Consider the following 12882-nt stretch of genomic DNA (forward strand, 5'->3'; position numbering starts at 1 on the left):
TGCTTGAGATTAAATATATCTAAGCTGAATTTAATACATAAATAAATAATTAATTAACTAATATTTATTTTAAACACCTTTAATTACATAATATATATGTTCTACTAATATTAAATGTATATTTTAAGAAATTGAAGATGCTTTCAAACATAATACATAAACTCTTGCTTGTATAACCAAAATTAATATCACTAATTAATTATAATTTATCATATAACCATAATCAAAATTTATTAGAAATCATTGATAAGTAAGTAAACTAAAGATTTAATTAATAAAAAGTTGGATTTTTAAGATTGAGTATTTATAATTTTATTATTATTATTTTTTCTCTCATTTTCTAGGATAGATAGCACATAGCAAATTTTAAAGTGATTTTATCTAATTAATATATTTTGCTATATACAAGTAAATTAAAATTTTATAGTAATTATTTGACATATTCTCATTTGCTAGAACTAATTTATTTATTTATTTTTTATATGAAAAAACCCTTAATTAGTAAGTAACACTAACAGATTTAATTGATATGATTTTTTTGGATTTTTCAAGATTGAGTTACTATAATCTAACTAGTACTGTTTTTATATTTTATTTTCTAAAAAGGAAAATATATTAAATTTTTTAAGGGGTTTCCAGCTATTTATTCCAATTTATTTAATAAAGGAAATTGTAATTAATTTTTAGTGTATTAATATTTAAATTAGAGCTAATTTATTTATTAATATGAAAAACCTTTAGTTAATAAGTAAACATTAACAGATTTTATTAATACAAAAATTTGGATTTTTGAAAGTTGAGTAACTATAAAATTATTTGTATTTTTTTATCTTTTATTTTCAAAACAAAGAGGCTTACTGAGAATTTTAAGGAGTTACCAGTAATCAGGCCTAACTTCTTATATAAAATTACATTTAAGTTTTTGTAATTATTTAATGTATTTCCATTTTTTTGAACGAACTTGAATTTTTTAATGTAATCTTCCCTTTTTAAATTCCTTTAGTAATATCTTTTTAAATAATATCAAATTAGAGAGTAATTTTAGATTTAAGAGAGTAATAAGTAACAATATTATTTTAATGCTTATAAAGATAGCAAGACATTTTTTTTATTGAATAACTAATACATAGTTCATAAGCTTTTAAATATTGTTAATATATAATTAAAAATGGAAAAAATTGTTTATTTATTTTTATAGTTTGATCTCTCTTTTTGATTACTCTAAAAACTCTTCATATAAAAATTAAATGGAAGAACTAAGGAAGTAAAATAATTGATTAGAAGAAAAGAAAAATTATAGAAAACAATAATAAAAAGTCAAGAACACTATTTTAAAAAATTTAAATTAGTTTTAGTTAAATTATAATTCTTAAATAAATATGAAAGAAGTATAAGAGTGGAATGTATCTTTTAGTCAAAACTTTTTGCTTCTTGAAAAAAGTGAAATGAGTGAAATTGTATAAAAATTTGAGAGCATTTCGAAAAATAACATCTTAAAAAACATAATAAAAGCATTCTTTAATTATTTATTAAATATCAAAAATAATGACTTGCTAATAGAGTTTGCATACAAAGGAATGCAGCCTACTAACGCTTTAAAAATGGCAAAAAATTATTTTAAATGTTTTACATACAATAATAACTCACTACTTAAGCTGATTTAACATCCTAAATATGGAAAAGCTTTTGAATTTTACTTGACATTTGAAGCAGAAGAGTGGCTAGCTAAAAGTAAAGTTCAGTAAAAGGAAACACATTTAATTTTCATAGATTTTTTAAAATTGATATGCTCAAATTAAAAATACTTTAAGCATATGATGGTACATAAAAGAAAAAAAAGAGTTTATGATAGAATCTGATAAAATTGTTAAAAAGAAGATTTTTTATTGCTTTATAATAGCTGATTAAAAAATATAATAATAGCTATCCAAACATATTTATTATCTTTTTTTTTGAGAAGATGAATAAGATGTTTAGTTAAAAATAGATATTAGAACATATTTGATTCTAAAACCCTACTCTAGTTTTGAAATAAATTATAAATTATTGTTAAAAAATTATTAGTTATAACTTTAAATATATTAAATAATAACAAAATATAAATATTATATTGTTAAAATTAAAAATATACTCAATTAAATTGTTTTTTCATTTAAAATTTTATATCATTAGTTAAAATTTAGTTGATTTTATTTAAAAAATTATAAAATTAATATATTTTTAAATATTTAGTGAAGACCTTATCTAAAAATTTAAGAGTAAATCACATAATTTGCAATAAATTATTTTATCATACATTTCTTAAAAATAAAAAATAATAATTAAAATCATCCCCTCCCTTCTATAAATTTATTATGCTAGATTTATATGATTAACAAATATTTTATATTTAATTTCTGAGTTCAATTTTTTCTTTGAGCAAATTGTTATTTTAGAATTTTAATTATAAATTGTTTTTTTAGCTTTTAAGCAAGCAAAAAATTAATTAGAACTAAAAAATAATAATTTCATCATAAAAAATCAGAATATATTTGATTTATAAATAGGATTTTTATTTTTTAATAATCTCTTTTTTTTATTTAATATATTGAAGAACATAATTAATTAACTCTGTATATTATTAAACAAAAATTGTAATTATTAACAAAAAAAATCTGCTTAATTTTTTAATAATTTTTATTCCCTCAATTTTGAAGAATTTAACAATTAAAACATAATTACGAATAATAGAGTGAATTGATTTCAAAAATTGTTGCTCTGTTTCTTTTTACTATTCAATTTACTAAAGAATTTTTCATTCAGATTTTTAAATTTTTGGAAGCAAACAAATTAATTTTAAAGGATAATAAAGTATTTTCTAATAAATTCTCTGAAAGGCTACTTAAAAAAACTCTTAATAGAGTCAAAGAATACATATTTACTCCTTAATAACAATTTGTTTTGAAATAAAATTGTAAAAATAATTTTTTTTTTTCCATATATTTATTAGCAAGAATTCCTCACTATAACACTTAATTTAATATCTATAAAATAAATTATATTTTAGAGGATCATTTTGTCTATTAAATATTGATTTTTAGTTTAATAATGTAGCTAATTCTAAAATAAAAATTCTATAAATATATAAATTAATTAAAAAAATAATTTTTTAAAGCAACTTAAATAATAATGAAAATGTTAATTCAGATTTTATATTGATAAATTGGTTTATGTGTTTGATTTAAGTATATACCTTTATTAAATCTAAGTGAGAAATAGGGTATATAACAGTAGATAATTACTTTTAAATAATAAAGGATAAGCGTCAATTTTGAGAAGTTTTTAATATTAAAAAAGTAAATTAAAAATCAACCAGAGACTTGTAGATTTCAAAATTTATTTTTTAAATTGATAGATTATAAATAATAAATTGATAGATTCTTATCATAAAAATTGAAATTTATCTTTTAAAATGCTTACTTTAAAAATTTTTGTTCTTATTTTACTTATCCCTATCACATGAATTTAGTAATAATATTTTCTATTTAGAAATATAAATTTAAAAACATATTTTTTAAATTACTGATGGGAAACCAATATTAGTTCTTTTAAGATTATTCACAAATTTAATTATTAAATAGTGGTTTATTTTTAAAAGCATTAATTCCTTTATATGAATTGAATAAATTTCTTTTCAAAAATATTTTAGTTTAAAATATTACCTTAAATGAGCTAAGCTATTGATACCGCACTCAATTTTTACAATTTAATATCCAGAAAACTAAGAAAATTTAATTTTTTTATTAATAAAATCTTTATATTAAGAAGTATATTTTATATTATGGTAAAAATTCATCTCAATTTTAAGATAATTCATAAAATAGGTAATCTAGTGTTATTAAAAATTCGAACCAGCTTATGATAATTGTATGATAATAAATCAGATCATCTTGTTTTTTAGATTTAAAAATCAAATAGAAAATAAACTGGTAAACAATGCATTGATTTTATTAAAGTAAAATATATTGAATATAATTTCATTTAAAAACTTTACAATAATTTAAATTTATAAATGATGAATTAAACTAAAATATTTTCATTTGGATGGAAATTTCATTATAAAACAGTTTTTTGGTTATAAATGCTTAAACAAGCATTTTTAAAATTAACAATTTTATTGCAAATTTGATCAAATTTTAAGAAATCAAATGACTTTTAAATCAAGTAATTCAAATATATAATGAAATTTGTTAAAAGAGATTGTTTTTGGATACAGGAATATTTATCTTTTTTTTACAATAAAACTTAGAAAAAAATAATATTTTTAATTTAAATTTTTAAATGCTTATTGAATTTTATTGATATTTCTTTCTTTTAAGTAGGATAGATAAACATTGTTCCATAATTTCTTTACTCAAGTGAGATAAATAAGTCCATTCAAAAATGAATAACAAACTATTATAATCAATTAAAGTTAAAAATTTTTTTAAAAATTTAAATATTAAGGTTGTAAAAGGAATTGCAAATAATAATTCATTATCATACTCATAGAATTTCTAAAATTTAATAATATATTTTTATTTAAAAAACTATCGCTTGTTCAAATATATATCAACTTAAAATGAGATGCTAAAATCCTTACAAAAAAGAATAATAAAAATTCTGCAAAAGTAGTTTTTAATCAGAGTATGATAGCTGTTCTTTTACATAATTATCTTGCTTTGATACGAAAATACTGGCAAAATAATTTGATTAATAAACTAATGATAGCTAAGAATTAACTGAAATCGATTCTAGTTTTTCAGATAATGTTTAAATGTAGGTAGAAGGATTTGAAATGAATGACCTCCTTGCAAAATTTGAGTGTATTTCTAAAAACAACATTAGTAAGAATATTATAAAATCTTTTTTTAGCTATTTGCTTGATAAAAAAAATAATGATTTGCTTACAGATTTCGTAGAAAAAGGCGTTTAGTTGACTTAAGCTCGTAAAATGGCTAAAAATTATTTTAAATCTTACGGTTTCAATAATAACTCTCTTAATAAGCTAATTTAACACCCTAAATATGGTAAGGCTTTTGAATTTTATTTGACTTTTGAAGCGGAAATATGGCTAGCTGGTAGTAAGGTATAATAAAAGGAAACTCACCTCATTTACATTGATTTTTTAAAACTCTGCTGTTCTAACCTGAAATACTCAGATCACTTAGTAACTTATAAAAAAAATAAAAAAAGCAAATTTAATAATAAAATCTGATAAAATATAATTAATAATTCAGTCACTAACTAATAAAAATACATTTAATAATAGTGATTCATAATTACTTCTTGAAATAAATTAATAAACAGATAGTAGTTATTTCAAAAAATTATTTTATTTTCTAATTTTCCAATATAAAATAAGTAAACCTATTTATTTATCTTTAAAAGTTGTATATTCTTTAAAAATTTATAATTAAATTTTATTAAATACTTTCTTCTTGTATTTTCTTCAATTTATAATTCAACAAATATTGAATGATTCATGAATTAAAATTTATGATGATGATAATTTATATTTTCTTGATTATATTCACGTTAAAGTTAAATAAAAACAATACACGATTAGTTAAATTTAGTATTTTAAAAAATTAAAAAAGTATTAAAAATTGACTATTAATAAAATTAATAATCAATAAATTTATTTATATTCACATGAAGAAAATAAATAAATTTAAAAGTAATTATTAATCATGAAATATCTTAATTTTATATTTTAAATTAATCAATATATTATCATAAACTGAAGTTTAGTTTATAAAAGTTATTTGAATATTTAAAATCTAATAATGAAAACTAAATGATGTAAATATTTATTTTTATTAAACTTGCATAAGATTAAATATTAAATCTAAATCTTTTTTAAAATTTAATAACACTATTGCATAAAAAAGGAATCAAATTTTTTGTTTTATATGGGTAAATTAGTAAAACAATATTTTCAATGTATTAAATGCAATAATGATATATGAAATAGAAAAAAATCAATTTCAATAATTCCAATGAGTGGTTTACTTTAAAAAAAGTAAATTTAACTAATAATATTTATTATAATTTATGAAAACATAAGAGACTTAAATCAAATAAATTTATTCTAATATTCATAACAATTTTTAATAATACATTTTAAATAATTGAAAACATTTAATAAGGTATTAGCAAGCAATTACTTACTTTATTTTATAAAAAAATAAAGTTAATTCTTTTTTATTGAAAATTAGGAAAATATAATGCTATTTTGATTTATTTTTTAAGGTTTTTGATATTAAGTATTCTTTAATTGAATCTTATTTCACAAAAACAAGCAATATTATGTTCTATAACACAAATATAAAAAGAAGAACTTGTATCTATTAAATTACTAGAAAAAATAAGTAATATTTCAATTACTTTCATGTGATATCAGTGTAATATTTAATATTAAAACATAATACACTCACTCCTAAATAGTCTTAATTTTATATTAATGAATTAATATTTTTATTCTGATGAAAAATAACTATTTTAGAAATAAATAAAATTTTTTGGTAGTTAAACTAAATTTATTCAAATATATAAAATGAAAGGAATTTAGAATTGAATATTAATTATTTTAGATTCTTAGATATTTGTTATAGATAAATGTTTTTTTATTATATTTCATTTCATATTTAATAATAATATTATTTTTTCAAAATAATTTATTTTCCTTTCAAAAGAAAGAGGAAATAATTTAATCATTCTAAAAATTGTTCATATGTAATTACGTTATTATGATATTAGCAATAGAAGAAAACTTAATTTTTCTATTTCTTTTAAGAATAATCTTAATAATATTAAGAATACATATTTTGTACAATAAAAAATGTCAAGTAATTTTTTATCTATCAAATATTAAATTATAGAGGCAAAAATATTTTTAATAATGTAAGAATTTTAATATTTTTTGACTGATAATTTTTTATTTTGAAAAAAATATTTATTACGCACACATTTCTTATAGAGAGTACCATTTTTATTAACTCACTTATTGCAAATTTACAAATTTGTTAGTTGTCTAATCAATATAGAAGGAAATGCTTAACTGATTAATTTTGAAATATGTGGTTTTTTTCATCAATCCTCACTTAATTAATCAAAAAGTTATATATTTGATCAATCTATTTTTATTATCTAAATATGAGTCTACAATAATTTCAAGTCTATTTCAAGTTTATTTACTATACAAACAAAAATAAGTTATACTATATAGATATTTTTGAGAAAACATTTCATGAATCTTAATAGACTTGATGCTTCAAATAATAAGGTTATTTATTTAGTACTCATTAAAATTATTCTATTATTCGAGCTTTTTTTTAATTACTTTTACTTAATTTGAAATTTACATATTGTATAAGACATACCTTAATTAGTTGTAAAAAAATATATAATAAATTATGATATATGTAACAGTTAATGTTTATATAAAATAAAGTGCGGACGTAAATATCTCAGCATTTATTTGAAAATATTTTCATAATTCTTGAGATTTTTATCGAATATTCAAATGAAAAAAATAAATTCTTTGTGGATTTTTCAAGACATTAAAATATTAGAGAATAAATTAATGTTATTTGCTATTAATTTGTAAAATAAAGGTATAATTTTATGGATAAAATGATCGCTTACTTACGAAAAATGGAGTTTTAAACAAATTTTCACAAAAAAATGCAAATTCAATATAAATTGATAAAATATTTATTGTAAACCATCAATGAAATCTAAAAATTTCTTGATTTCTAAATAATAATAATTTTATTTTAAATAATGATCATTAAAATAATAAATAAATAGTATGTGAATTTCATGAAAAAATGTGCTAACTTCAAAATAATATATAGAAAAAAGATTTTCAATTTAAACGGATTATTTGTTAAGTGATGGTTGGAAAAATTATGGCTGGGTAGATAATCAATGATAGATTAAAAATCCTCGTCAGAAATATATTAGACGCTTTTTAATGTAAAAAAGAATTAAAATAGAACCAAGGCAAAATTTTGATTTTAATCTTTATTTAAGTTACGAATAATACAAGTTAAAAATCGCTTATTTTCTTGTATTACAATCTATAATTAATAAAAATAAGCAAAAAAGTATTACTTACAAACTACTAAAAAAATAGCAATGAGTTGTTTAAAAAGATTAGACATTTTTGGATCACCATTTCAATTTGAAATGGGAGTTGGAAACAATAAAAGGCAAACAAATTTTGGAGGATGTATCTCACTTTTGGTTATCATCGCGGCTTTAACTTATTTTATTTACCTAAATTACAAATTTGGATCTGGAGAAATTTAACCAAAGATTACATCATAACTTAAGAAAATAACATCTAATTTCTTCTTACCGATTCAGCCAAATTACATTTATTTTGACATTTACAACTAAGACACTTAATAGAATTTAATGTTATGGTAGAAATAGCAAGGTAAATAGCTGATATCTTATAAAGCTACACTTTTGTAAAGCGATGATAACGGAAATATGTTACCATAAATTGATATACCTATAAATTATTGTTCAAATCTAACTGATGATGAAAACATAGATCTAACATCATAATGCCTAGATTTTTCTTCTTTTGACTAAGATCATGCCTAATTTAAAACTTTTTCAAAAGAGGGAGTGGATACTAAAATTTATATTTAAATAAATGCAGTATGTAGTTCATCATAGGTTAGTGATTGTCTCTATTCATAGGTATTTGAAGATTAAGTCTTTAGCTAGGCTAATTCTTTTTGTTTTACAGTAAATTAAAAACAATTTAACACAGATAGTCAAGACCTAGAACCAAAATAGCAGGATATTTTTTTCAATTTAGATCCTACTTTACTAACCAATTCTTAAATTACTCTTCAAGTTTCTAAAACTAGTATGCAAGAAGGTTTCCTAATATCTAAAACAACCCAATATACCCATTTATCAGATGTCTCAAGCCAAGAATCATTCAGGTCAAGAGGAGCTACTTCTAGTACTTAAAATACTCCCCTAATAGCAGAATTTTATATCAGTTTGAGTGGTACTTAGTATAATTAAACTATCTAATATCCTCAATACCCAGAAATATTAGCTTAGTTTGTAAGTATCCTTAATGTTCTTTTGCTTTTGGGAGTAATAGGCGGGATAGTCTCCAAAACAGATATTCAATAATATTTTATTGACTTAAAACTAAAAGAATATTATAAATAGACTGCATACAAATTTCTAAAGAAAAGTGAATAAAACGAAGAAGTTATATTGCATAGCAAACTGAATAAAGATGATATTTTAAAAGCAAATAAATACATAGAATAAAAAGACTTAAATGAAGAATTATCAAAGAAATTTAAGGTTTCAATGTTTCAAAGAATTTTAAGGACAATAATTGGTGAAGAAAAAGAAGATTATAATAAGAAAAAAAGAAGTGATAAAGATTTATATGAAGCCTTATTTTACTAGGCATCTTAATCTCAAGATGTCTTCGAAATTTAATCCGAGCTCATGAGAATAAGAAAAATACTAGCAATGTTAATTACTCCATAGTAATATGCAGCAATTAAATGCTGTGGAGCATCTGTTAATGATCAGATACCCTTCTTACTTGAAAGAAACTAAACTAATAAAAGCAAAGTTGCAGCTACCACAGAAAAATTTTCTAAAAATGATATTCCAGATCTTGAATCATAATCATCATAGCTATTTAATTTATAGTTTAATTAGATAGAACTCATGGATAAAATAGATTATGATGAATAATACTTTTAGTCCTAGTTAGAAAAATTCATATAAGATTCAGAGAGAGGTTTTGAAAACTATGATGAATAAGACAGGAAAGTAAATTAGCGCTTGCTTGATTGCTTAAATAAAACATACAATTGATATAATTATTTAGTTTTAAAAATTATAAATACTCCATTTGTTAAAGTTGCATAAAAACATTTTTTGTCTTTGTTACTCTTTTAAATGTATTTTTAAAACTAATATTTCCTAACTTCTTGATTCATTCATTCAATAATTTGTTAATTGAGATAACGATATCAGTTATTCTATTTGATATTTGATAAAATGTTAATATAAAAATTAATATTTGTAAATTTTTGTTTTTTGAAGGATATAAACGAGTTGATATTTGAAATTTTATTGATTAGAACTAATACGATTTATTTAATGAGATAATGAAGAAATTATTTCAAAAATAAATAAATATTATTATTTTCTAAATAAAAGATAATAAAATATTTTTAATGAAACATATTATTGATTGATTTAAAAATTAAAAAAACATAATATATAAAATAGTAGTAGATCATGTTAAAATTTATGACTTTTATAATAAATAAAAAATAATCCTTTATCATAAGTTTCAAAATTCTATACTGAAATTTTAGAAAGTGTAACATTCTAAAATGCTAAAGAAACCTTTGAAACATATCTATAAGCATCATATCTTTAGCTAAAGCAAGCTTTTACAGTATTTAATTAACCTCATAATTAATATTATTTTCAAGAAATTTTCCCATTCATTATAAATAACCTTTAATTAAATGTTATTTACATAATAATTTTATAATCTAAATTTAACAAAATTATTGTTAGTCATACAAACAAGGAGATCAATAACTGAATAATATATATATAATAATATGTTTAATTAAAATTATAAAATACAAACTTTGTTCGTAAATGGAAAATATCTAGTATATACATACATATATACTTTTAAATTTGCTTTTTTAAAAAATTAAACAATATTAAAAATTTTAATTTCTTTTAAAAATAGGTAGAAAAAGATTAATTAATTATGGTTATCAATTTATTTTTTCAGTCAACATCTAAAATTTTTATAAATAATAATATGATGATTTAATGTATATATATTTGATTTGAAATGTATTGCAAGGCTGTTAGTTGAAAAATATGAATATTAATTAAAATTTATAAATATCGCTTTAAAATTTTTTGAAAAACTTACCTTTTTGTTATTAACCTAGTAAAAGAAAGTATTTAAAAAAAGTTAATAATTTCAAAAAAGAAGGTTTAATCAAACATTTAAAATAACAAAATCAATATTGAATATTAATACACTAACAAATAACAAGAATAAACTTAATCATGTTCCATATATTAAAGAAGGATATTAATTATATAAATTATATTATTTTCAGTATCATTATTTGTTTATGAAAATTAGTTTCTAATTTATTCATGTAGGTTATATAAGAATAAAGTATTTATCTTCAATTATTATTTACTAAGACTTTATCTTTAATACCATAATATATTCCTAGATAGTCATTTAATAAATCTCCTGTTTTTGATTTATTGATTTTAAAATTTATGAATTTGATTAGAATGTTTAATTAAAAAATTTTATTAAATAAATGAAGTTTTCTGATTTAAATTAGTTTTATTATTAAAAATAAATAAAATCACTCGATATCAGAATGATGCATTTAAGATGATATTTTGGAAAATAAATTTAAAAAAATGAAATTTTATCTTCAATATTTAAAGTAATGTACACTTTTTAGCAAGGTAGATAAGAAATAAAAATATTTGTTGAAGCTTTAAAAAATTATTAAAAAACAAAATTAAACATTTTCTAAAATAAATATTTAATATAACTTATCATCTAAATTAATACTTTATATAAAATTTATAGAGAGAATTAAAATATTTAAATTTCTTACATAAAATTTAATTATTTTTTTATAGAAACAATGATTTACTTTGATATCAATTTATATTTAAAATTTAGGTAGATGTATTTATTTGCTGTTTTTTTCATAAAAAATTTAATTATTATTTATTTTTTTAATGAAAAGAACTAAAATAATTCTAAAATTGTTATATTCTTATTCATTTTTTCAAATTTTTAGATACTTTTCATCAAATATATCAAAATTAGCTATTTAATTAAATTATAGTTACTTTTTTTTATGTGAAATTTGATTAAAATTAAAATATATAAAATTTTTTATTAGATATCATGATTAATTAAATCAAATTTTGATGAGTTTACTTACGCTCAAATTCTTTTTTGAAAATGTTAAACATTAATTTTAAAATTATATAAAAAATAAAATTATTTTCAGATTAAAATATTTAAAAAAAAATAAAATTATTTACTATTCAATTCTTAATGTAAATTTGTATAAATATTTTTATTTTTAATCTTCAATGAAAAATTATTAATTTAAGCAAAATGATTGCTTACTGTTTACTTTATCTATTAAAGAAATAGTAACAATTTTCAAAAATTGTAAACTTATCATTTTTTATTGATAGCTTGAACTAAATAATTTATTGTTTCAAAATCTACTTTGAAAAATCAGCTAGACAAAAATTAAAAATTATGGACAAACAAGAAAGAGGGAAAAGATAATTAATTCTTATTTAATTAAAGTTAATATAGATAATTAGAGTTATAATTAGATAAAAAGATTATAACATTACTGTTGATTTTCAGGTGATTTTTCAAAGAAATGTTTTTGAATTACAATCAAATATGCGTATTCAATAGACCTAAGTAATTAATTTATTAGTAAATTAATGAACGATTAATTTAAGTTAGATAACAAATATTATTTGCTAATACTTCTAATTATTGTGAATTAAAAAATTATAATTAGCAATCATAGATATATTACAAAAAATACTTTAGGCTAGAACCTCTTTAATAATTTATTTATAAATCATATTGATGACTAAAATATGGTGGATAATAAATAATTTTATGTTTTCAAATTTAGCTAAATTATTATCAATAAATTTGCCCGACTTAATTTCTTTACTATAAGATCTATTTTTTAGATTATTTTTAATATTATAACACTTATTTGCTAATAAATTAGTTTAAAACAT

General features: G+C 18.8%; 2 protein-coding genes across 2 annotated transcripts; both read left to right on the forward strand. All coding sequences in view use genetic code 6, as the record gives it.

The window, feature by feature from the left end:
* Positions 1 to 4600: 4600 nt before the first annotated feature.
* TTHERM_01103820 (hypothetical protein) lies at positions 4601 to 5236 on the forward strand (the record flags this gene model as incomplete). Its single annotated transcript, XM_001025956.3, has 1 exon — positions 4601 to 5236. One exon carries the CDS (start codon positions 4601 to 4603, stop codon positions 5234 to 5236), a length of 636 nt encoding a protein of 211 aa, XP_001025956.3.
* A 2900-nt stretch (positions 5237 to 8136) lies between these two features.
* Positions 8137 to 9897, forward strand: TTHERM_01104820 (transmembrane protein, putative; the record flags this gene model as incomplete). The annotated part of the gene is made up of 1 exon (XM_001025957.2): positions 8137 to 9897. The coding sequence occupies exon 1, from the start codon at positions 8164 to 8166 to the stop codon at positions 9895 to 9897; it is 1734 nt and encodes a 577-aa protein (XP_001025957.1). The 5' UTR covers positions 8137 to 8163.
* Between the last annotated feature and the right edge of the window lie 2985 nt (positions 9898 to 12882).

The sequence above is a fragment of the Tetrahymena thermophila genome, assembly GCF_000189635.1.
Source record: "Tetrahymena thermophila SB210 genomic scaffold scf_8254092, whole genome shotgun sequence".
NCBI lineage: Eukaryota > Ciliophora > Oligohymenophorea > Hymenostomatida > Tetrahymenidae > Tetrahymena > Tetrahymena thermophila.